General features: G+C 40.1%; 1 protein-coding gene across 2 annotated transcripts; it reads left to right on the top strand.

The window, feature by feature from the left end:
• Positions 1–246: 246 nt before the first annotated feature.
• MATR3 (matrin 3) lies at positions 247–18,246 on the top strand. 2 transcript variants are annotated; one of them, XM_009871481.1, is made up of 14 exons: positions 247–1,321; positions 5,739–5,800; positions 6,317–6,358; positions 6,599–6,702; positions 7,912–7,964; positions 8,438–8,563; positions 9,169–9,294; positions 9,458–9,628; positions 10,928–11,059; positions 12,013–12,056; positions 12,498–12,891; positions 14,520–14,913; positions 15,487–15,608; positions 17,173–18,246. In XM_009871481.1, the coding sequence occupies exons 1-14, from the start codon at positions 431–433 to the stop codon at positions 17,221–17,223; spliced, it is 2,712 nt and encodes a 903-aa protein (XP_009869783.1). In that variant the 5' UTR covers positions 247–430; the 3' UTR covers positions 17,224–18,246. The 2 variants fall into 2 exon arrangements, with proteins under 2 accessions (XP_009869783.1, XP_009869784.1); XM_009871482.1 differs by having other exon boundaries at positions 253–1,321; positions 6,599–6,709; positions 7,910–7,964; positions 14,673–14,913.
• Positions 18,247–20,790: the final 2,544 nt, after the last annotated feature.

Below are 20,790 nucleotides of genomic sequence, written 5' to 3'. Positions count from 1 at the left end.
TGTCTTCAATATGAAAGTAGTTTTTTCTAGAAGAGCAGTAGTATGTCTAGGAAACACTACTGTATTTTTATCTGAAATAATATATGCAGGTTCTGGGTACTTCTTGAATCTGTTAAGTTATGTAATAAAAGCCTTGTAAGATTGACATCTTTAATGTTTGGGTTTTTTTTTTAGATCAACATGATGCATAAGTTTAAAACTGCATCTGTTTAAAGGGATTTATGACTAAAACTGCTTGTTTTTCTACAGAATTGTCTGGTGTTTCTCAGCTTGAAGAAGATCTGCAGTCATTATTGATCCTCTTTCTTGGCGTTACCGTTTTTGAAGTGAAGTTTGCCTAGCTTTCTAGTGTGAGCTCTTTTCAGCCATCTTAAAAAATAAAAAGGAATTTTTTTTTTGATCCCTAAAGTAGACAAGCTATAGTTCTACAATGTCCAAGTCATTCCAGCAGTCATCTCTGAGTAGGGATTCACAAGGTCATGGACGTGACCTCTCTGCAGGAATAGGCCTTCTTGCTGCTGCTACCCAGTCTTTAAATATGCCAGCATCTCTTGGAAGGATGAACCAGGGTACTGCACGCCTTGCTAGCTTAATGAATCTTGGAATGAGTTCTTCATTGAACCAACAAGGATCTCATAGTGCACTGTCTTCTGGTAGTACCTCTTCCCATAATTTACAGTCTATATTTAACATTGGAAGTAGAGGTCCGCTCCCTTTGTCTTCTCAGCACCGTGGAGATGCAGACCAGGCCACTAACATTTTGGCCAGCTTTGGTCTGTCTGCTAGAGACTTAGATGAACTGAGTCGCTATCCCGAGGACAAGATTACTCCTGAAAACTTGCCTCAGATCCTTCTACAACTTAAAAGGAGGAGAGCTGAAGAAGGTTATGGTAGAGATGGCAGATCATCTACACGGGAGCCACCGTACAGAGTACCTAGGGATGATTGGGAAGAAAAAAGGCATTTTAGAAGAGATAGCTTTGATGATCGTGGTCCTAGTCTCAACCCAGTGGTTGACTATGACCATGGAAGTCGCTCTCAAGAATCTGGTTATTATGACAGAATGGATTATGAAGATGACAGATTAAGAGATGGAGAAAGGTGTAGGGATGAATCTTTCTATGGTGAGACTTCGCATAACTATCATAAATTTGACAGTGAGTATGACAGAATGGGCCGTGGTCCTGGTCCTGAGAGATCCCTCTTTGAGAAAAAGAGAGGTGCTCCTCCAAATAGCAATATTGAAGACTTCCATGGATTCTTACCGAAGGGTTATCCCCATCTGTGCTCTATATGTGATATGCCAGTTCATTCTAATAAGGTGAGTTATGCACCAGATACTTCTGTTTTCCTTTACGTTGTAGTACCTGTTCTGTTTTTGCCTATTTCTTTAATTATTTCTATAGCCTGGTTGCTTTTGAAATGATCTGAAAGTTGTTTTTGAGAGTGAAAAAGGCACTTGGTTTATTTACAAGTTAATTGTTAACAAGCATTGTAAACCAGGGCTTTACATTAATGCGTTTTGTTTGCCCAGATTGCTTAACTTCAAGTCAAACAGCTGTCATCTACTGGGATATCTTATTTATATTTTACATCTACATGTTCTCTTAACCACAAACATCTGGCATTCAAGCAGTTTTTGGGTGGGAATTTTATTTTTTGGTTGGTTTGGGGAGGGGGGAGTTGCAGTTTATCTGCTGTGCTATTCAGGAAGCTAGTTTCAGCTCTCCTCCACATCTGTCTTGATTGCTAATTTATGTTTAGTTAAGATGCGTTCTTGGCACAGTTCTGCTTTTTCCCTGTCCAAAGGGAAAGAGTTAATGTAGAGCCCTGGAACTTACTTTCAAAAGTAAAAATGACATTTTTAGATTAGCTCATTCTTGCCTTTTTAATTTCACTTTAACACTCTCTCTCATACTATGACTGAAATTTGTCGTCATTTTTCTCCTTTTTTCACAACTTTCTTAGACACTTCAGACTCACTTGTTATTGTCACATGTTGCATCTATCCCTGTAGACTCTCCGAGCAATCAGTCTGCTGTTGCAGTATCCTGCTCTGTGTTCTGGTAGTGATCTTCACTTGGCTCGCCAGTAGAGTGGATCTTGGGGTGCATTCGGTTATGCTGAGGCTTCCCTCTTAGTTTTATTCACGAGCAGTTCGACTCTCTGCGAAGGTAGCGGGTTACTCAAAGTGGCCTGACCAGACTTTATTTTCAGAGCCTTCTCACTTTCAGCCTTTCCAATTTTACTCATCTTGCTGATTTTCAGTGTACTAGGCAATTTAATTGGCTAATGCAGAGCCCCTCTTGTCACAATTAGTGGCTAATTAGCTTGGAGGCCTTCAATTGAAACCGTAACATGTGCTGTTACTGTAAAATTGATACAATGTGGAATTGCTGTTACTAACCGTTTCTTTACAGTTACCTCTCACAAAGTGCTGCTTCTGTGCATCTAATCTTTTCAAAACACAAGAATTACTCTGTTCCTGCAAGGAAATGATCAGTTTTAGAGCACACGCACTGTATGACTCCACTTGATCTGACAGTTTATGAACTTGTGTTGCTTTAATTACTTTTTTGTGTAAATTAATCACAGTAATTCGGGTTTCTTGTCTCCTGTATTTGACCTTTATTTTCCTAAAAGGTTTTAAGTGTTAACAGTTTAGATGCCATGCTCAGTTCTGTAAAAGGACTTCATTTGGTTAGATTGAAAACATAAACTTCTGAGGCCCTTGAAGATGGCAACCAGTAATCCTGTAAGTAGGGTTCTTTTTAGCACTTTATTTTAAAGCCTTCTGGTTCTTAGTTTGCTGTGGTATGAAGATCTATTGAAAGGATTATCCGCCATGAAATATCTTGCCAGGTATGAAAAGTACCAAATGCTTTTGACAGCATAACTTAAGTGGCTGACTTCTTCTGTAACATGTAAACCCATCTTTTGTTATGAATATGCTTTCACTTAAAACTGCTAGTACACTGCAAAATGTTTGAGATTGGATCATCGGTTTCTTATGACCCACGTTTGGGCTTTGTTTCTAATTTTAGAAATCATATTGCTGCAGGAATTTTTCTCTTTCTCTCCTTTTTTCCTCTGCTTTGCATACCTAACAGTTAGAGAATTTCTTATTTTCTGTGTCCCACAAAACTGACGTGGAACTTAACTTTTAAAGTAATCTGATCTGACCCCAAATTTATGGAAAGCAGAAAGGGAATGCTTTTCTGAGCTGGGACAATGTAAATTTATTAATGCAGAATCAAAATCTCCTTTTCCCCACCTTCAAATAAAAATACCGTAGGAGACTTTATTTCCCAAAAGTATGATAAAGCAATGTGTTTTTAAACCCGCGAGAGGGTAACTTAAACTGGCAGACTAGTCCTATTATTTCTTTTTTAGCAGTGTTCTTAATTTCTTCTTTGATTTGATGTGTGTAGAATTTAAGACAGAGTTTGTTTTCTTTCTAATTGCGAAGTAAATTGTGCCCCAGGTTTTTTTAGGCATTTTATCAATCCCAGTCCCTTTTATCAGTGAATGAAGCGTTAGATGAGGAGGGATTGTTTTCCCTGCCACAGGAAGAGGCTGATGCAACATGATCAGATGAATTTGGAGGTTAAACACTTGAAACAGTGATACTCTCAAAGGAAAAACATGGCCATGTCCCTAATAGAGGGCTGTCTAAAATTAGGTGCTTAAGCTTGGCCTAATTTTCTGAAGAACAGTGCGTCCTCTTGCTTGCATCAATTGAGGCAAAAGGTAATCTGAGTTTTAAGAAACTCAGTTTACATTTTCTGTAGCTTAAGTTTGGGTGCTCAGGTTAATTAGGGTCAGTAAATACCCAGTGCCCTGAAACCTCACAGGAGTGACACTTCGGACCGCATAGAGGTAGGGAGTAAAAGGAAGTCCATGTTACAAACTGTATTTAATAAAAATAATGTAGGGGAGCCATTGTTGCTCTGAAAACTTGCCCTAGGGAAAAAATAATCTTAAATTATATGTCAGACCTCTGTTTTTTACCAATTTTAAACCGCTTGAACTATAATGAGAATTTCATCTCCCACACTTTGGCTCTAGTTTGCAGGTAACTTATATTTAAGTTCATAATTTTCTTAGATTACGTGTTAAGACAGCTTCAAAGCGTGTTATATCTAGCAGGGTGAGCCAGTAAGGCTTTACGGATTGTGCACCCAAATTTAAAGGGTTTTTTAGTGTTTAGAGGACTGTTAACCGTAGTATAGTACTAAAAATTGTTATACAAGTTTTAAGCTGAAAAAAACTTCGTCTTCAAGTATTGAATGTTTCAGAGATAGGTTTGCTTGGGGGTATTGGTGGGTTTCTTTCATCCTAATTGTCAACATATTTATTAATTTATAGTTTCAGAGCCTACATCTTATGCAGTTAACACGAAAAAGTGATGCTCTCATTTTTACATCTTCTTGATAAAATGAATGAAAGCTTCATCTTGCTTCATGTTAAATTCTGGGTATCGTAGAGTGATATTATAGTGTAACTTAACAGTACTTCATGGAAAGTGCAAGGGTTATGGGAACACAACAGCAAGCTTCGAGTATCTCGTTGCGTGCACAGGGAGCGTTGTAGTGCATCAGAAACTAACAGGAAAGATGGAGGGATTAGTTAAGAATCATTTGTGGGTGCTGAGCAGAAATACACATGTAAGAAGATACATAGAAACCAGTAGGGCAGTGCAGTATCTGCATTCATTAAACTAGCCTGTGAGAGAAAACCTTCGCTTGTTCAACTGCCCCCGAAAGATCTGTCATGACTTTCCCCCTCCTTTCTCTGTGAACCTAAAGCGAACTTGCCCTGGGTGTCCTCGCTGCTCCCTCTGCTTACTGAAGCGAGAACTGAAGAGCACCTGAGTGGGAACGCGGCTGCGCTCACAGGTGTGCAGCGGTGAAGTTCTGTCGCTTTACAGATGTGAATAAAGCACAAGCTAGTAGGAATGTAAGGATATGGAGTTCAGGCGCTCCGTACTTTGGCAAAGGAGGAATACTCCATGCCTTTTCTCCTCTGGAAGTAAATATCTCCCTTTGTAATAAAAGTAGTCTGCAAAGAAAAAATAGAATACCCCAATTCCTTCCTAGTGTTAAAGCCAGAATCAAGAATTTTACCTGGCTGGATTTTTGATTCCATTATTCTTCCTCTGTACCATCTTGATTTACCATCTCTTTTTTTTTCTTGATTATTGCCCTCAAGTGGCCATATATTTTTAAATTTCACCTGTGTACTTGTAGTTTGTCCTAGCTGTGCACTTTCATTTCTTTTAGTCTTTCCTTTCTGAATTCCTTGGAATTTCTTGGTTTCTTTACGGTTCTAAAAACTTGAATGTTTGGTTTACACGAATCTTTAAAAGTCTGAGGAATGAAGCAGAGAGAGCGAAGGAAATTCTGCTATCACTGAAGACGAAAGCATGTCTTGGCATCCAGTTCTAAAAGTTGAAATTGCAGTGATACACAAGTGTGCTGTAGCAGTCATCCCCTGGTAAGCGTTGCGCCTCCAAGGCAGGATCGAGCCCCTAGATTGCAAGACAGTCTTCATCAGACCCTTTCCCCTGGGCCAGGGGTTAAGAGGTAGGTCCAGTTAAAAGCACCGCAGGAAAAGATTTCATTGGCTAGATATCTTCAGTACTTCAGCTTAGAGGATACTGCGCTGTACACCATTGTTGTGTTGAAAATGGCTTGCCATATGTGGCTGTTAATTTTTAATTATTTACTTTGCTGCAGGAGTGGAACCATCATATCAATGGAGCGACTCACAGCCGACGTTGTCAGCTGCTGCTTGAAATGTATGAATTTGAACTACAATAAATATTCTCGGGGCATGAGGGCGTGTACAACTAAATAATAGCCAATTACAGAGCACTAAGTAGATGTAGGAAACATGCTGTGCCTTGTAGGGAGTAAAAGGAGCTTAGAATGGCATCTTCAGGACAAAACCGGGATCTTGGTTCATCGCTTTCAATTCTACATACAACACCTCAAGGAGTTGGATCTTGACAGTGCTAAATTTTTTACTAGTCACGCCAACTTCTGAATTTTTTGTTGTAAAACAAACTGCAGTTTGTATTATAAATTGGCGGATGTGTCAGGTGTAGTGTAGGAAGCTTTTTTTGAAGGGTAGCATTTCTGTTCTGTGAACAGATGCTGGCCGCATCTCTTGTAGTGGTCCTGTAGTGGGCAGTGTTACCATGTGTTTCGTTCGTGTTAACATGGAGAGATACCGCTGCTTGTATGAAAATTATTTCACAGGTAGAGCAAATTGTACTTTACTCACCTTTGTTTGTTCGTTTGTTTCTTTTAAGATACCCAGAATGGAATCCTGACAGTGATTCAGGACATGGAATGTAAGTAGTAATGAATTTGAAAGTATTTGTGATTATCTTGAAGCAGACAACTTTCTTAACGTTTTATACGAAATCACACGTGTTCAGATGTCCCTTTGTTTTCTGCTAGCTGAAGGGCAGCAATAAAAGTAGCTAAAGTTGACTTCTCCTTAAATGCTCTGAAGAAACGAGGTTTTATTTGAGAATGAAAGCTTCATATGTTTTGGTTTAAAATGAAGGTGGTTTTTCCCTTCTTTCTAGGGGTGATCCCTTTATGTTACAGCAGTCCACAAACCCTGCACCAGGAATTTTGGGACCTCCACCACCTCCGTTTCACCTTGGAGGACCTCCTGTTGGGCCTAGAGGTAACATGAACAGGCACCTGCTTTTACAAGATTTAAGTTCTTGATTATTTTTTTTTTACTGTTTCTAATTTGTTGCCAGTGTTTTAGAAGAAAAAACCAAAATACTTTTCTGAGCAGTGGGAGTCAAATACTTCAGTTTCTCCCTGACCAAAGACCTGGTACTGAGATCCCCCACCTTTCTACCAGCCCCATTATTATGACTGTTTTTAAAACTGTTTGGCTAATCTACACGTTTCTGACCTGTGGTTTTTACTGTCTAGAAGTGTTTAGTATCTGTTTTCCAATTAGCTAGATGTTAGTGGGTTTATTTGGTTTTTGTGTGGAGTGGTTGGTTGATTTTTTTTTTTTGTGAAACTTGCAAGAATTCAGTGTCCTAAGTGTTTCCCCCCACTTAATTTCAGAGTATTTCATCGAATAACTTTGAATAGCAACAGAGAAGTGGAAAGACAGATGATGCAAGCTGCTTCACAGGAAGGCAGGCAAAGAATTGGGTTCTTGACTGAAGTTGTTCCTTTCTACCTTTTAGATAGGTTGAGTAACTAAAAGAGCAAAACGAATTTAGCTGCCTAGGTATCCTGACAGAGTACAATTATTTCAGACGCTTTAAAGGAATTTTTAGGTGATAGATGCATTAATACTTAATTTCATTAAAATAATACTGTTGTTTTGGGGGTTGTTTTTTGTTGGTTAGTTTTGGGGTTTTTTTTGAAACATCTCAAACTTGACTTGGAGCCAAACTATCTGAAAGACTTTCTAGGTGTTTCCTAGTAAAATAGGTGTTAAAATAGAATTGGTGTTTGTTTAAAACCAAAGCTAGAAGAGTTTTTCTGCACATGAAATCTTGACTGCAAAAAATGTCGTAAAGAGATCTCACATCTTTTGCACATGGAGATGTTTTGCTGTAGCCAATCTGACTCTAAAACAGGAGAGATTTTTTTCATCAGGCTTTACTTACTCTCTGCTATATCTCAGTGTCAGTAAACGCACCTTTTTCTCTAATGTTAAATGGAACAGAGTGATGAAGAAGGAGGATCTCAAGTTTACAGGAGCTCTGAAATAAATTTTCTTACTGTAATGAAATAATTAGTTTTTAAAACTTGATGTCTGATGTTAGAAGTGACTTATATATCCTAAGAACTTGTGAAGTGACATGTTAATACTGGCCTTACAGGTTGAACTAAGCTTGCTTGTTCTTTTAATTTCTTAAAGGAGCTGGAAATGGAAATATGCAAGGACCGAGACACATGCAAAAGGGCAGAGTGGTTAGTAGTCAAAATCTTGTTGTTTTTTTTAAACCCACGATTTTATATACTTTGCTTTCATAAGTTTGTTTTTGGGGTTTTTTTTAATGAATAGATTGTCTCTTAGAAGTGAGATTTTAGGGGCTTTTTTGTGTGGAAATAGTGAAGCTTTAGGATAAGATTAGCATTTTGTTGTGCCAAGTACTGTACAAAATATTTGTTCCAAAACTGTACAGATGCTATTTAAACATTCTGTTATGAAGAAGCTGTGAGACATGAACATAAAGGCAGCTTTGCCATGGCAGGAGTCTTCCTCTGTGGAAATCTCCAGAGATTCTGTGCCTTTTCTATACATGTCTCATTTTAGTAACTACAGAAGATTTTTTTTTATTATTATTTTTCTACAATAAATTAAAAGAGGAGAGCCTTGTCAGCCTTTCCCTTTAGGGTAGTTAACACACATTTTCTTCTCATGTTGTGCATGTCTTTAACAGGAAACAAGCAGAGTTGTTCACATCATGGATTTCCAGAGGGGAAAGAACTTGAGATACCAGCTGCTTCAGCTTGTTGAACCATTTGGAATAATTACAAATCACCTGATCCTAAACAAAATCAATGAGGTAAGATGAGGCTCTTGGTGCTGCTTGCTGTGTTCAGTGTGCTTACTGTCTGAGCTTGATTTTTGTTAAAGGACTTAATTACTGAGCGTGGTGCCACCTGTCACCAAGATCACAGGTGTGAAAGGAAGAGCGAGTAGTACGTTTCTTTCCAGAAATGCTGTAGGTACCGCATTTTAACTTAAATACAGTTAAAAAATCCTTGGTGGTGCATAACTTTCCCAAAAGTACGCTATACTTGCAAATTCTGTTCTTGTTCTAATATTCTCTAAAAATTGAGTTGGTCTTAGCTTGTGTTGTTTGCAGTTGTCATGTATTGAAGTGTGGAAAAAGCCAATATTGTGGAAGAGCAAAAGCAGGAAGCAATTGAATGTTCTGTATCCAAATCTAGGTGGAATGTAAACAAACCAAATAGTTCTGTTTGTGCCCCTAAATAAAGTATGTGGAATTTGGGCCAAGTTCCGCACGTCAGTTCATGTTGTAACCAAAATGCAGTTTCGGTGTTGATGCAGCTGTTTTTACAAGAAAGCAAGGAAGAGCTTGAAAAATTAAACAAAAATAATAATTCTTGAAGGACCGGAGTTTTATTTGTTTTTATACGGTTTTAGGCATTTATTGAGATGTCGACCACTGAAGATGCCCAGGCTGCAGTAGAATACTATTCAACAACACCCGCGCTGGTGTTTGGTAAACCAGTCAGAGTTCACTTGTCACAGAAATACAAAAGAATAAAGGTAAAACCCTTCTGCTTTTTCTAACATCGGTGTTATGGGGCTATTGCACTTAAATTATTATTAATGTACTTCTCAGCAGTATCAACTCATACATGGGTGACTGTCCCTTCGTTGTTTTATGTAATACATACTTTAAAAAGCTTTGTTCCCCCTTTAATTTTAGAAACCCGAGGGTAAACCTGACCAAAAAAACGAGCCGCCCAAACCAGAACTTGGTCGTGTGATTCACCTCAGCAATTTACCTCATTCGGGATACTCTGACAATGCAGTACTCAAACTGGCTGAGCCGTATGGAAAAATTAAGAACTACATCCTCATGAGAATGAAAAGCCAGGTAATGGACCACAGGAACATTCACAGTGAAGATTTGAAACTAGTTTGTAACTGTGAAGTGATGTGTCTTTTATTGGTGCCTGTGTAGACTTCCTGCTTTAGCGCAGATGTGGAAATTCAAGGTTAGAGGCCTACGTAGGTGGTGTTTTGCTGTCCAGCTTCCTGCAAAATGTTACTGGAATGTGAGCTGCTTTAAAAAAAGGACCAGGCCTCAGCTGTGAAGAAGGTATTCTTAGCATTGAGGCTTAATTGTTCCATTATGCATATTTCTATGAGTCTTAGAACTTTTTTTAAGGCTGAAAGAACATTACCTATGAAACAGCAACAAATACATTCCACTATGACACCTTTCTTGCGTATTCCACTATTAGCCAGTTCTTTCACTTACACTTTATTTTCATTCTTTAAGCAGAAGCAATCCTCCTGTGGCTCTCAAGTTAAAAAAAAAAAAAGGGTGAAGGTAGCTCATATATAGTAAAATGCTTTGGATGTGTGTGTAGATGATTTCTGTAAATACACAGGAAGTGAAAGTATTTAGTTCTGAGTTTTTGACAGCTTAGCTGTCACAGTTTGTTGCTCCCTTGAATTAAATAGGAAATTGCAGCACTTTTTTAGGGGTGAGTGCCTGAATCCCCTAATGCCACACTTGTGGAGTGAAAAATTACTAGAATCTACTGTGCAGCCCCTTGGAAGTTCTCCCTGACCTTGTTTCACTGGAAAAATAAAATCTCTTGCTGTCTAAGTTGAATGCAGGAACGTGGCACATGCCGTGCCAGTGATACTGAAGCCCAGAAGTGTTTTTCAAAGCTTGTTCAGCAAACTGACTATGTCATAGGCTTGGCTTTGGGAGGAACATCTCGCAAAGCTGGGCTTAGAGACCAGCAGCTGCTGCCTTTCTGTTTCAGGCTTCTCTTGAAAAATAAAGTACTGGCATAGTTTCTTAGCTACCCTGGAATTTTCAAATACTTAAGTGACAGATAAATGAGTTGCATTGTCCAGATGCTTTTTATTTGGAAAGATTTTATTTTTATGGTGACCTTTTATTTTTGCAGGTTATTTTAAATGCCTGCTGCTTAATTTCAGAGCTTTCTATGGGACAGTTCTTACTGAATTGAAAAGCAGGGTTACATAAAGTGCTTTGCTAAATTTTAAGATGTACTAGCTTGGAGAAGGTGGATATATATAGCTGGAACTTTTTTTCTTTTCAGCATTTAGAAATGCTTGTTTTAAGTTAAATGGCTTTGCCTGCAAGTGCTGCATGTTCCATAGTTGTTTTTAATGTGTGTTTTAATCTTTTCAGGCGTTCATTGAGATGGAGACCAGAGAAGATGCTTTAGCCATGGTTGAGCATTGTGCCAACAAAGCGCTCTGGTTCCAAGGCAGATGTGTGAAAGTGGATTTATCTGAAAAATACAAGAAACTGGTTTTAAGAGTAAGTAGGAGGTGTTTAGTTTTTTTAATTGTGGTTGAAGTGGTAAAGTGAAGTAAAAAACAACATTCCCTTCCTGAGAATTCAGTGCTGCTTGTAAAATGGAAAGATTTGCTTCAGTATTTTCTGGCTATTTCAAGTACTTTAGGGCAGTTACTTGTAGAAGTGTGGTGTTATGAGGCCTGGAACAAAGGAAAAGCATTTTTCTTTTGGAGTAAACAAAACCAAAACTGCTAGAATTCAGATAGCAGAATAATTGGTAAAATTAAATTAAAATTTCTCCGTTTAGAATGCTTTGTAGTGCAGGTTCTGCTTTTTCTTGCCCTTCTCTGAAAATGATGAGTGAATAAAATTAAGCTGAGTGGCAGAAGTATGTCCTCATACATCGCATGCTTCATTCCTGGCTTTTCTTCTTACAGCTGCTGTCAGTTTGTCCATTTTGTTGTACATGTTATTAGGGACTCCCTGTTGAACTGCAGAGTACCACCACAGAATGTCTTTCCTGCGCTGGATGCCATCCAAACCCCTTTTTATTTAGCACCAGGAAGCTTTTTGATCCCCCTTGTGGACACTAACGCTGACTACCTCGTTAAATAGATTGTCTTATCTAATTTTTAAGAACAAGCTTTGTCAAAGCTTACAATGTAACTGCACCTGTGCACGTGCAGCTCCTATCAAGGAGGGAAGGATTGGCTGATAGGGCTGCTTCCCCCCCCCCCTTTAGTATAAGCCCAGGTTAATACACTTGGAATTACAAGACTATCTCCGTCAGACTAAGACATGGGTTAAAAAAGCAGGAGAAATCTGAACTGTCAAGCTGTGTCAGAAGTTTTCTCTTGTGGAGTATGAAGAAATCTCGCCATTGCACATGATTGTGCATCAAAAATGAACCCTTCTGCTTTGTATAAATAATATGCTACTGTGACTTAATTTTTTTTCTTGTTATTTTATTGTAGATTCCAAACAAAGGAGTTGAACTGCTGAAAAAGGATAAAACTAGGTAATTTCCTATTGCTAAAGCATAATGTTTAAAACAAATACGAAAATACCTCATCCAGAGTATAGAAATCACCCAAAAGAGATGAGACAGACTCTGAGATCGAATTGTTGTTTGTTGTGCCCTGCGATTAACTGTTTCTGATACGCTACCTACCCTCTTCCTCTCGAATGATGGAGACTTCATAGCCTCCCCAGGTTCCTCAGGAAATCTCCAGCCCTTAATTAGCTTTGCCTTCCTGCAATTTAAACCCACGAGCAGTTGTCCTGTCTTGTAAGAACAGTTCCTCCTCGCAGCAGTCTTTTGAATATTTGGATAATTACATTCTTTAAGGTTTCCCTCAACCGTCCATTTGCTGAGCTAAAAGACAATCTTTTTGAGGCTTATCTAGAAAAATAACCTTCTGGACTCTTCTGGTTAACAAGTATTCTTTTTTCTTTACAGAAAAAGAACATATTCTCCAGACAGCAAAGATTCTCCAACTGATAAGAAGACTAAAACCGAAGTTACTGTTAAAACGGAAAGTGGCAGTGTAGAAGATAAAGTGAAAGAGGAGAAACCAGACGATACTCCTGAGCCGTCGTCGGGTGCTAAAAGTAGTGAGCAGGCAGACCAAGACGAGCCTAGTTTACTCCTTGAATCTGAAGATGAGCTGCTGGTGGATGAGGAGGAAGCAGCGGCGCTGTTAGAAAGTGGGAGCTCAGCAGGAGACGATGCAGATGTTGCCAACTTAGCTGATGTAACTGCTGAAGAAAAAAAGGAAACACCTGAGGATGTGGCCGTAAAAGCTGAGGGGAATGTTGCAGCCAATCCGGCAGCAAAGAAAAAGCTTAAAAAGGTAATTGTATAGCAGGTACCTCTGTGTAGAAAACCCTGTGTAACTTAAATAGCACAGCACAGCACGCATGACTTCACATCTCTTTCTGTGGCTCTTTACAATGCCTGCGTGACACACCTGTCTGCGGGGAAAGAGGTGTTAAAGCTCCCGTGAAGAAAAGGGAAGATCCCACAGGATGCAGCTTGCACATGGAATCAGTTAGAAATCACAGTTTCTGCTTCTTTACAGAAACTGGTAACTTAACAAGTATTCTTTTTTCTTTACAGAAAAAGAACATATTCTCCAGACAGCAAACCCTCTTCCTGGGGTTTTTCTCACCTTTTTCTTCCCACTTTTTCTGATTAATATGAAGCAGCCAGGATCTGTGCTCTCTCGAGCAGTTTCTCATGAGACTGGCTGTAGTTACTCTTCTGAAGCACAGAGCCGAACAACAACATTCCAAAAATTACTTGAGACTTTGAGGCTAATCTAGACTTCGACAAGATTGTACGTACGGCTACGCTTTATGCTTAGCCAGGAAGACAGGCCAGTCCATTTGCGTTAGCCAAAGCCCATTTCTAGTTGCAGGGGAAAAAAATGGAAAAAATTAGTTTCAGGGTGTCCTCAGTCATGGGCTACTTGCTGTGAATTTCCTTTTTCTCACCAGATGATCCCACATTCTCACGGTTATGTCCTTCCAGCTGCTTTTTTTAATAATATGTGGTTATGTGGAGTAGCATGCAAAGTTTTAGTAACTTTATCGACTTGGAATGTTTTGCAAAATGTAAGGCATGGAGCGTGCATGGTTTTTCAATTTTGAGGCATCGTTCTATCAGAAGCCAGTTATGTGGTGCTGGAGTTACTCTTAGGTGGAGATCCGTTAAGTGAACTGCCTCAAACCCCAGACTTGCTTCTTTGAAGACCTACGTTCTTAGAGCACAGACACAAAGCTGATGTTTCAGTACTGCTCACAATTGCTGTTAAACACGTGGAATGCTGATGTCTCCATCAGCAGTTTTTTAATTCAGACAGTTACTGTCTTTTACTGAAGGTGGGGTTTAAGATACCTCCACAGTTTTGGTGGGTGGTGATTTTTTGGGTTGTTTCTCCAAACTTTCCATTGATGGAAAAATATTTGTGGTTTGTTTTTTTTTTTTTTTAAATAAATTCTCCTACTATTAGTGGGCATAGAGTTGTTCTGGTAAGGTTTTACCTGTTATGCAGACATGAATTTAAGGATCTTGTGGGATTGCTTCAAACAGAAGCAAAACCTGTGCATTCCAAAATGACTTCCACTTTAAAATATTCAGGTTAGAAGGACTTTCAAAGTAAGAATAGAGCAAAAAGATACTGAAATTATCAAGTTGAAGATCACGTGTTGATACAGTAAAAAAGTGGATCCTCGTGATGCAAAAAAAGAACAGTTACTCTGAAATGGAATGCTTGATTGGGGAGTACACTTAAAAAGAGCTTGTTCCAGTTGTGCATGCTTGAGTGGCATTTTGAATGGGTGAGGTAGGTCTCGTCACGGAAGAATTTGAGCGTTTTTTCCCGGGAATTTGGGGAAGATGTTTCTCTCCTGAAACTTAAGACAGTTTGAATGAAACATTTGAGGGTAAGCTGACGTAAGGAAAACATTTTCTCAACAGCGCTACGTGGGTGGCTTTCCGCGGAGCATGGAAGGTTTTGTCACTCTAGATGAGGTTGGTGATGAAGAAGACTCAGATCATCAGAAACTCCGCAAGTCGGGTTTGGCAGTAAAACCTGCTGGCAAAAACGATGATAGCCTGGCAGAAATCAAGGTAGACAAAATTGAGGAGCCAGAGCAGGAAAACGAAACGTTAGAAAACGGAACCAAAACCGAAGATAATTTGAAGGCTGAAGCTGTGGAAGCTTCTGATACCACGACAGTGCTGGATCCCGAGAAGAACGCCCATGAAAATACGGACACCCAGGACGAGCAGGAAACAAAGAATGTCCAAGAGAAAGCTCTTGTTCCGGATGAATTCAGGATTGGGCCGTACCAACCCAACGTTCCTGTCGGTAAGGCTGTTTCCATTTTTTTTCGAATAAGTCTCTGTGCATTGCAGTAGCATTTCTCATTTCATTTGACTTTTTTTTTCTGGCAACACATTGCCTCAGATTCCTTCCTCCCTTCTTCACTCCTACCCTAACCCTAGTATTTTATTTCTTCTTTTTTTTTTCCCCCTCCTGTTTTCATGCAGTTTGCCATAACATTTTCCGTAGGCAGAGATTAAATTGGAAGAAGCATATTTTAGCAACACAAATTCAATTAATAGCACAAAATAGTTTAGATTTATACTAAATACTCAGAAACTGATCACGGAACATTATTAGTTCTTTTGAAGGAACCAATAAAATGGACCCTTAATCTGAAAGATTTCTTTTTAAATTTAAGAAGAAAAAAGCCTGCACATACTTAGTTATTACTAGGCCCTGGCTTGACTAAACTAAACCAAGGACTTTTAAAGATAAAGCAGCTTTTAATGTAAAATGAATTATGGTGTTAAGATTTAGCTGAAATGACATATGACATTTAAAAGCGATGATGTAGAGTAGATCTCTTAGTTTATTTTGTGGTGTTTACTTCTCTAGGTGTGAATTATGTGGTACCCAAAACAGGGTTTTATTGCAAATTGTGTTCCCTGTTCTACACAAATGAAGATGTTGCAAAAAAGACCCATTGCAGCAGCCTTCCTCATTATCAAAAGTTGAAGGTAAGGCAAAAACTTGTTCATTTTAAATGGCGTGATTCTTTCCTGGGGAGTAGATCTGAGCGAGACTGGACTGAGAAAGAGGAGGAAAAAAGCCTTCAGGCAGTGGAAATTGGCTTATCTATAGCTTGTAACTCTAGCTAGACCTCTCCAAAACTTCCTTTTGTGAAAATAATAAAGATGAACTCTAGCTTTTTTTTTTGCCTTTTTTTATTTTTTGGTGTAAATCTGGACTAAAGAGGACGCTCCCATTGGAGTAAAGGCCAGGCTTAGAAGTAGGGGTGCAGGGTAAATATAGATGACTCGAATCCCTTCCAGTTGTCCCTTTGAGAGTGTTTTTAACCAGACAACAATTAAAGATGAAGTTTGTATATCTTTTTTTTAAAAAAAAAAAATAATTAAAAATCCCTATTTGCAACTTCTGATTTTGTGAGCATATTTGACAATTTCTGATTGGATCAGGTATCACATGATTGCATGGCATGAATTAGAGAGTTGCTGCTGTATCTTCCTGTGCTGTGAGCTGCTTTCAAAGATCACCTCTGAGAAAGGGAAATCCTAAACGGAATTCTAAAACTAACAATGCAGTGTTCACATACATCGATTTCAAACCAGTTGGTTATTGAGTTGAAAACAAATCTTGGGGTTTCCCTAGAAAAGAAGGTGGCATCTCAAACTCAAAAAACATTGACTTTCTCCCTTGCCTAAGAGGGAACCCTAAACAAATAAATAGAGGGCTCTGGAAGGCAGGTGGCACAAATAAATGTCACAAAGCAAACAAAGTTATCAAGGAGTAGATGAGAAAATCAGTTACCATGCAGACTCTCATAGTAAGAAAACCCCACCTCATCCATCACCCATAGCGCTTATTTTTATTTTTTTTTATTTCCATTGAGGCACCTGATTATGGGACTTTTTAAGACTTGATGTAAAAGGGGAAGTGGGGGAAACAATTCTGTTTTAACTTCCATCACTTAAATGACGTGTGATTTGATTTGCTTTTTCTGTGGCACAAACGCCAAGCGAGCTGCTCCTGAATGACGTGGTGGTGTTGCTGTGGTTTTGGAATGGGGGCACGGAGCAGGGCAGGTGCAGCCTTTGTTTCACAAAGGCTCTTCTCAGGCTGGGGATCCCCTTCGCTTGGAGAGCAGTCAGGGATAATCGATAGATGAATGGATACTGCTGCCAGGTGCCAGCTCCTCCAAAACTCTAGAACAACCCTGCTAGGAAGGGGAGAGACACCTTGTCCCTGGCTTTATAGGTGGCAAATTCCAACCAGGTAAGTGGTGCAGTCACCGCCCCTGACGGAACGGGAAGGATTTTGTTGGCTCTCCAGCCTGGCAGGGTAGGGGACCTGTCGGTGGGTGCTGCCGTCCGGCGCGGGCAGCGACGTGAGGGTAACGCCTCCGAGGAGCCCTGCTCCGCTCCCGGGAGAAGTGCCGGCCTTGTGCAGTTAATACTCACAGGTTTTGCATCTCGAAATCCGGAATCGCGTTTCTCTTACTAATGTTGTGACTGTGAGAAGCTCTTGAAAGACAGCCAAAATATGATTGTTTTCTTTTAACAGAAAATTCTGGATAAAATGGCGGAAGACCACAGGCAAAAGAAAGAAGCTTAAAAGGAAGGAAGGATGTAAGGAAAACAGTGGCTTTGTTTTAAATGTTAATCTTTTTCTAAGAGCAGTACAAGTAGTAGATGGAAATACTGTATTCTTTTTTGGTTTAGTGAAATACAGTAGGCATTATAGGTCTATTCATGTGTTAAATGTTGTAGCAAAACGCATACGCAGTTAAGTTAATGACAAACAAATCTGTTCTTAATGTGAGAATGGCAACAAGTTTTTGTTTTGACACTTCAAGCTATTAAAGAAAAATCTTGCGCCCTTTTGGAAAGCTCATCTACGGGAAGAAAACTTCATTTAAGTGAAATTTGCTACTTCCAAGCTTCAGCAATTGTCTTTCAATTCCATTCTCAATAAAAAATAAAAATTAACACTGTATTTTTATTTTCTCTAGAACATTCCATATTTCAGTCTGAGCCTAGCAGATATTTAATTTTGAGTGTAAGGCTGTCATTGCATTTCACTTTTGAGAAGTCTTTAAATGTAAGTTGCATTTTTAAATGTTGAATTGCAGTTTCTTTTAATGTCATTGCTGTTACATAGCAAATAGGAAAAACTAGTGATTAGTCAGCTTGACAACTTTGTGATTTTTTTTTTTTCCTAAGCTCTTGATAGGCTTTCCTATTGCGCTATTCTGTGTATTTTTAGTGAAAAGTAAATGCCCATTCTCCTCTGACCAGTATTATTTCCTTGAGCTCTTCCTGCTTTTACTTGAATCTTGTAGCTGTCGTACATCTCTAGTATATCCAAAAGCAGCATTTGAGTCCTGAAATGTAAAAAGGTATCTTTATATTCTTCACATGTAATTTTTTCATACCTGCATTTTAAAACCATTTTTGTTTAAAATCTGGTTTTGTCAAGAATCTTTAGATCTGTGCTCTTAATGTACCTGCACATGTGATATGTGAACAGGAATTTGCATGTGTAACCTGTGTTTATCTGTAGTTTTTGTTATTTACTGCTTATTTGTGAATTCGGGTTACTAAAGTGATTTACCAATAAAAAAAAGCTAGGCAACAGTAATTTGTTATAGATGTTTGGCATGTTAACCAGTGTGTCTGCTGAACTCTTTACTTCTGTGCTCATGATACCACACTGAAGCTCTGGCTCTCTTTTTAAAATTTGCATGTTTTAACACCTGTCACGTAGCAGCTTACTGCATAACTTTTTCTTTCTCTTTCCTAAAACCTCTTTCATTTCCAAACAAATTAAAATATCACTTATTAAAACACTAGTAGGTACATTCTGGTGACAGTTTTATTTCTTGAGTTTTACGGTATTTTCATCGAAGCTGACGTTTAAAGCACATTGCGTTCGTGGGGACAGAAGTGACTAGAGACCATTCTTTCAACCAGTGTTACGAAGGGTTTTCAAATGCAGGAGGCTGAATCTTGATGGAGTTAATTTACAAATTTACAAATACATCTAGCAGAGACAGGGGGGTGTGGTTTGTGGAAGCAAAGTCTTGGAAACTTGCCTTTTCCCTTGGAACTTTCTGCCCCTGCATCATCACAAAAAGGGGAGGCGTGCAATCCCTCTTGTGTGAGAATTAAGGTAGAATTTCACCTGTCTCTGCTGTGCTGGCAGCAGTTTTTCTGGGGACTTTGTTAAGAGAGGGCTGAAATGCTAATAAGAAGCTAATGGCACAGATTCTATTTAAGTAGTGGATCCATAATATAAAATTGTATTGTGCAGTGACTCATTCTCGCACTTGTACAGCAACAACTACTGCTTTGTACACAGCGTTCATTAGTTGTGCAGTTTCGTTGTGTGTGTATGAAATGGATTAAGCATAATGCCCTGATCCAGCCTTAACACCTGCGCCCTGGCTTTCCTGGGCCTCTGCCGGGAGCGGCGGCACCGGCAGCCCTGCAGTCAGGTCTGGTTTGACTAAGTCACAAGGATGTGCTTGGCCCCCCAGTCGCTTCCGATGACTTTTGCCATTCGTGTGCCTCCAGGAGGCTGCTGAGCTCATCAGCCTCTTGCTTGGCAGTCACCCCCCTCTCCCCAAAGCTGGCAGGTAACAGTTTGTTTTGAATGTCTCCACCTCCCCCAAGCTGTCAAGTTTCGTTGCAACATGCACTGAACGCGTTGAAATATGACAGCGTGAGTGCTGACTATTAACCTTTAGGAGGGTATTCCATTGTCTGTAGTTTCTAAACACAAAGAATGCATAAAAGCATAAAGTAAGTGTGGCATAGTTCAACTTAAGAGTCAAAACCAAATCCCTTGCTCCCATCAACCCTTTCTGGGAGCGGTGGATGTTCGATGCTTACGAGTAGCCTGAGGTCACACCAGCGTGTGTGCAACGTGATGCTTTGGTACAGCAGAAAAGAAGTCAAACCTGCTTCTGCTCCTTGTCTTGTGTTTTCGTGGCAAAGGACAGGGAGAGAACACCTGACACACACTCTCCTGGTAGATTGATACATGGTCCTGCTTACTTTTTGGAAGTAATGATACCAGCGCTGGAAAGGGGTGAGGGGAAATAGCCCGGAGCCTGTGACGAGTGTGAAATACCAGGTGGGCTTTGCCGTTCAGGTGCCAGCGTTCACACCTGAGTTTCAGTTTGGAAGAGTAACCCCCGGGGCTGTTGCCTCGTTGCCGTGTGTGTAGATCAGCAGAGGTGCACCAGGGTCCTGGGTTTGCTGGGAAGTAAAGAAAGGGAAGCCTCCATTACAGGTGAAAAAGCCCTGTGTCATCCTGGATTTATTAAAATCGAGTAGGAAACGGAGTCTGAGAAACCCCAGACTTTCTGCGTTGCTGGTTATCCTTTATCAAAATTTCGGAGGAAGGAAGGAAAGGGCTGAGCAGAGGAATTTTAATGAAATCGTTGTCCTCAGATGGCCCCTTCCCAGCTGACAGGCCGCCTACACGAGTGTTTCGATAGCCCAGGAGCCTTTCCAGCCTCACAGGTGGCTGATGCACACAGCTGAGCCGGCGGGCTAGTCGCTGCACCAGCAGCTCTTGCTGCTGTCCCGAACGCGGAAATCCGCTCGCGCCTGCTAACCCCTCAGCCACTAACAGATTTTGAGGGTTATCCAGGGTTACTTATTTCTGTGCAACTTCGCCCTCGGTAAGGTAGGGTTTGGGGCTTTGCAGTCGCACGTGGAAACATTTTTCTGCCGCACGTTTCTCCTCACTTGTTGGTGGGGCAGGTTTCCTCGTGTCGTGTCGTGGCGGTTCCCTGACCGGATAGTGCTCAGCAGTGGCCTGAACAGAACAAGGACTTTTGGCACTGTCGGTGTCTGGTTTCTATCAGTGTTAAGCGAACACGAGGAGCAGAAGGCTGCAAAGGCTTGTACCGAGGCACGGTACTGGGGAGGATGGGGTCAAGCCCAGTGAGGGGCGCGACGCTGCTGCAGCTTCGTGCGCTGGGGCCCTACCGGGGCCCTACCGCTAGGAGGGCAAAAACCAAAGGAAAGAATAAAAAACTGGAAGCCTGGTCACCTTAAGGGTTTTATTATGACCTGTTTCCTAACATAGAGCCCTAACAATGCACGGGGCTAGTGCAGAAACAGCTGCTGTGCAAACAGGCGTGTTTTTCCAAAAGTATGACATTCCCTT

This window comes from Apaloderma vittatum, unplaced genomic scaffold, assembly GCF_000703405.1.
Source record: "Apaloderma vittatum isolate BGI_N311 unplaced genomic scaffold, ASM70340v1 scaffold26826, whole genome shotgun sequence".
Classification (NCBI taxonomy): Eukaryota; Metazoa; Chordata; class Aves; order Trogoniformes; family Trogonidae; genus Apaloderma; species Apaloderma vittatum.
The sequence above is the reverse complement of the archived record's forward strand: the minus strand, read 5'-3'. Positions and strand labels throughout refer to the sequence as shown.

What these genes read in the sequence shown, in the direction of transcription:
- MATR3 (XM_009871481.1), top strand. Translation starts at nt 431, where the DNA reads ATGTCCAAGTCATTCCAGCAGTCATCTCTGAGTAGGGATTCACAAGGT. An exon ending in ACATGCAAAAGGGCAGAGTG is followed by an intron (nt 7,965 to 8,437) that starts GTTAGTAGTCAA and finishes TGTCTTTAACAG; the next exon opens with GAAACAAGCAGAGTTGTTCA. An exon ending in CCAACCCAACGTTCCTGTCG is followed by an intron (nt 14,914 to 15,486) that starts GTAAGGCTGTTT and finishes TTACTTCTCTAG; the next exon opens with GTGTGAATTATGTGGTACCC.